Source organism: Penaeus monodon, chromosome 31 (genome assembly GCF_015228065.2).
Source record: "Penaeus monodon isolate SGIC_2016 chromosome 31, NSTDA_Pmon_1, whole genome shotgun sequence".
In the NCBI taxonomy this organism is placed as follows: domain Eukaryota; kingdom Metazoa; phylum Arthropoda; class Malacostraca; order Decapoda; family Penaeidae; genus Penaeus; species Penaeus monodon.
Genome location: NC_051416.1, coordinates 20,400,942 through 20,401,755, shown reverse-complemented (window position 1 = coordinate 20,401,755; position 814 = coordinate 20,400,942). Strand labels below are relative to the sequence as shown.

The window sequence follows — 814 nt, the reverse complement described above, 5'->3', positions numbered from 1 at the left end:
GATACGGTTCTCGCATGCTTTAAAATGCCCTAAATGATGTCAATCTCTCTGTCCAGAAAACCACGCGTATCCGTGATGTAATGTTCTTTGGTAAGACGAGATTCAGAAGCACGGAAGAAGATATTGAAAACCGCAAGGAACTTAAACGCAAGAAAGGACGAATTAAGAAATGGCTATTTACTTTGGCTCATCTTGTTCCTGAAGACATGCATAGCAATCTAATTTGCAATGCAGAATATTGTTAGATCAAAGGATGTTGTTTTGACTTTGTGAAATTTATTGTCATATTTCACAAGCACTAAGAGAAAAAAAAATGATTTACGACTTGTTTTATAACATGCAGCCCTCTTTTTGCATATACATATTCCATGTCCGAAAATGTATGAAAAGTAACCTCCCAAACACTTGAAAACGTTTCTCAATAAGTATTATACAATTTCAAGATTATTTTCTTTGTCCAAAGCTCTTCACGGACGTGGATTCGAGCTGCTGGAATAATAGGATTCAATTCCAGTGGTTCTCGGCAGTAATAGGATCACATACCCACTCTTGCTCTACATTTTGCTAGAGGAAACTTCAATCAAAAGAAAACGGTTGTGGACGATATATTTCGCTGGTAAATGATCGGCAGGATTTAAATAAATCTCCTCCGAATTTTCTTTTTCATTTCATGCAAGCAGATTTAGGGGATGAATGATTCGCGTAGAGCCTGTGTGTTATTTACATGCAGCCTCGCGCAGAATGTATTAGCATCCCCTTAAATCTGGCAGCCGAGGGAAAGAAAACGGGCTGGAGCGAAAGGACCCTGGGAAAT

General features: G+C 38.6%; 1 protein-coding gene across 1 annotated transcript in view; it reads right to left on the bottom strand.

Annotated features, from left to right (window-relative positions):
- Window positions 1-504: 504 nt before the first annotated feature.
- Window positions 505-814, bottom strand: part of LOC119592919 (basic proline-rich protein-like) — a 4,750-nt gene continuing 4,440 nt past the window's right edge. Inside the window, exon 2 of the mRNA XM_037941811.1 lies at window positions 505-564. Within this exon, the coding sequence (XP_037797739.1) occupies window positions 505-564 (60 nt within the window). The remainder of the gene's footprint in view (window positions 565-814) is intronic.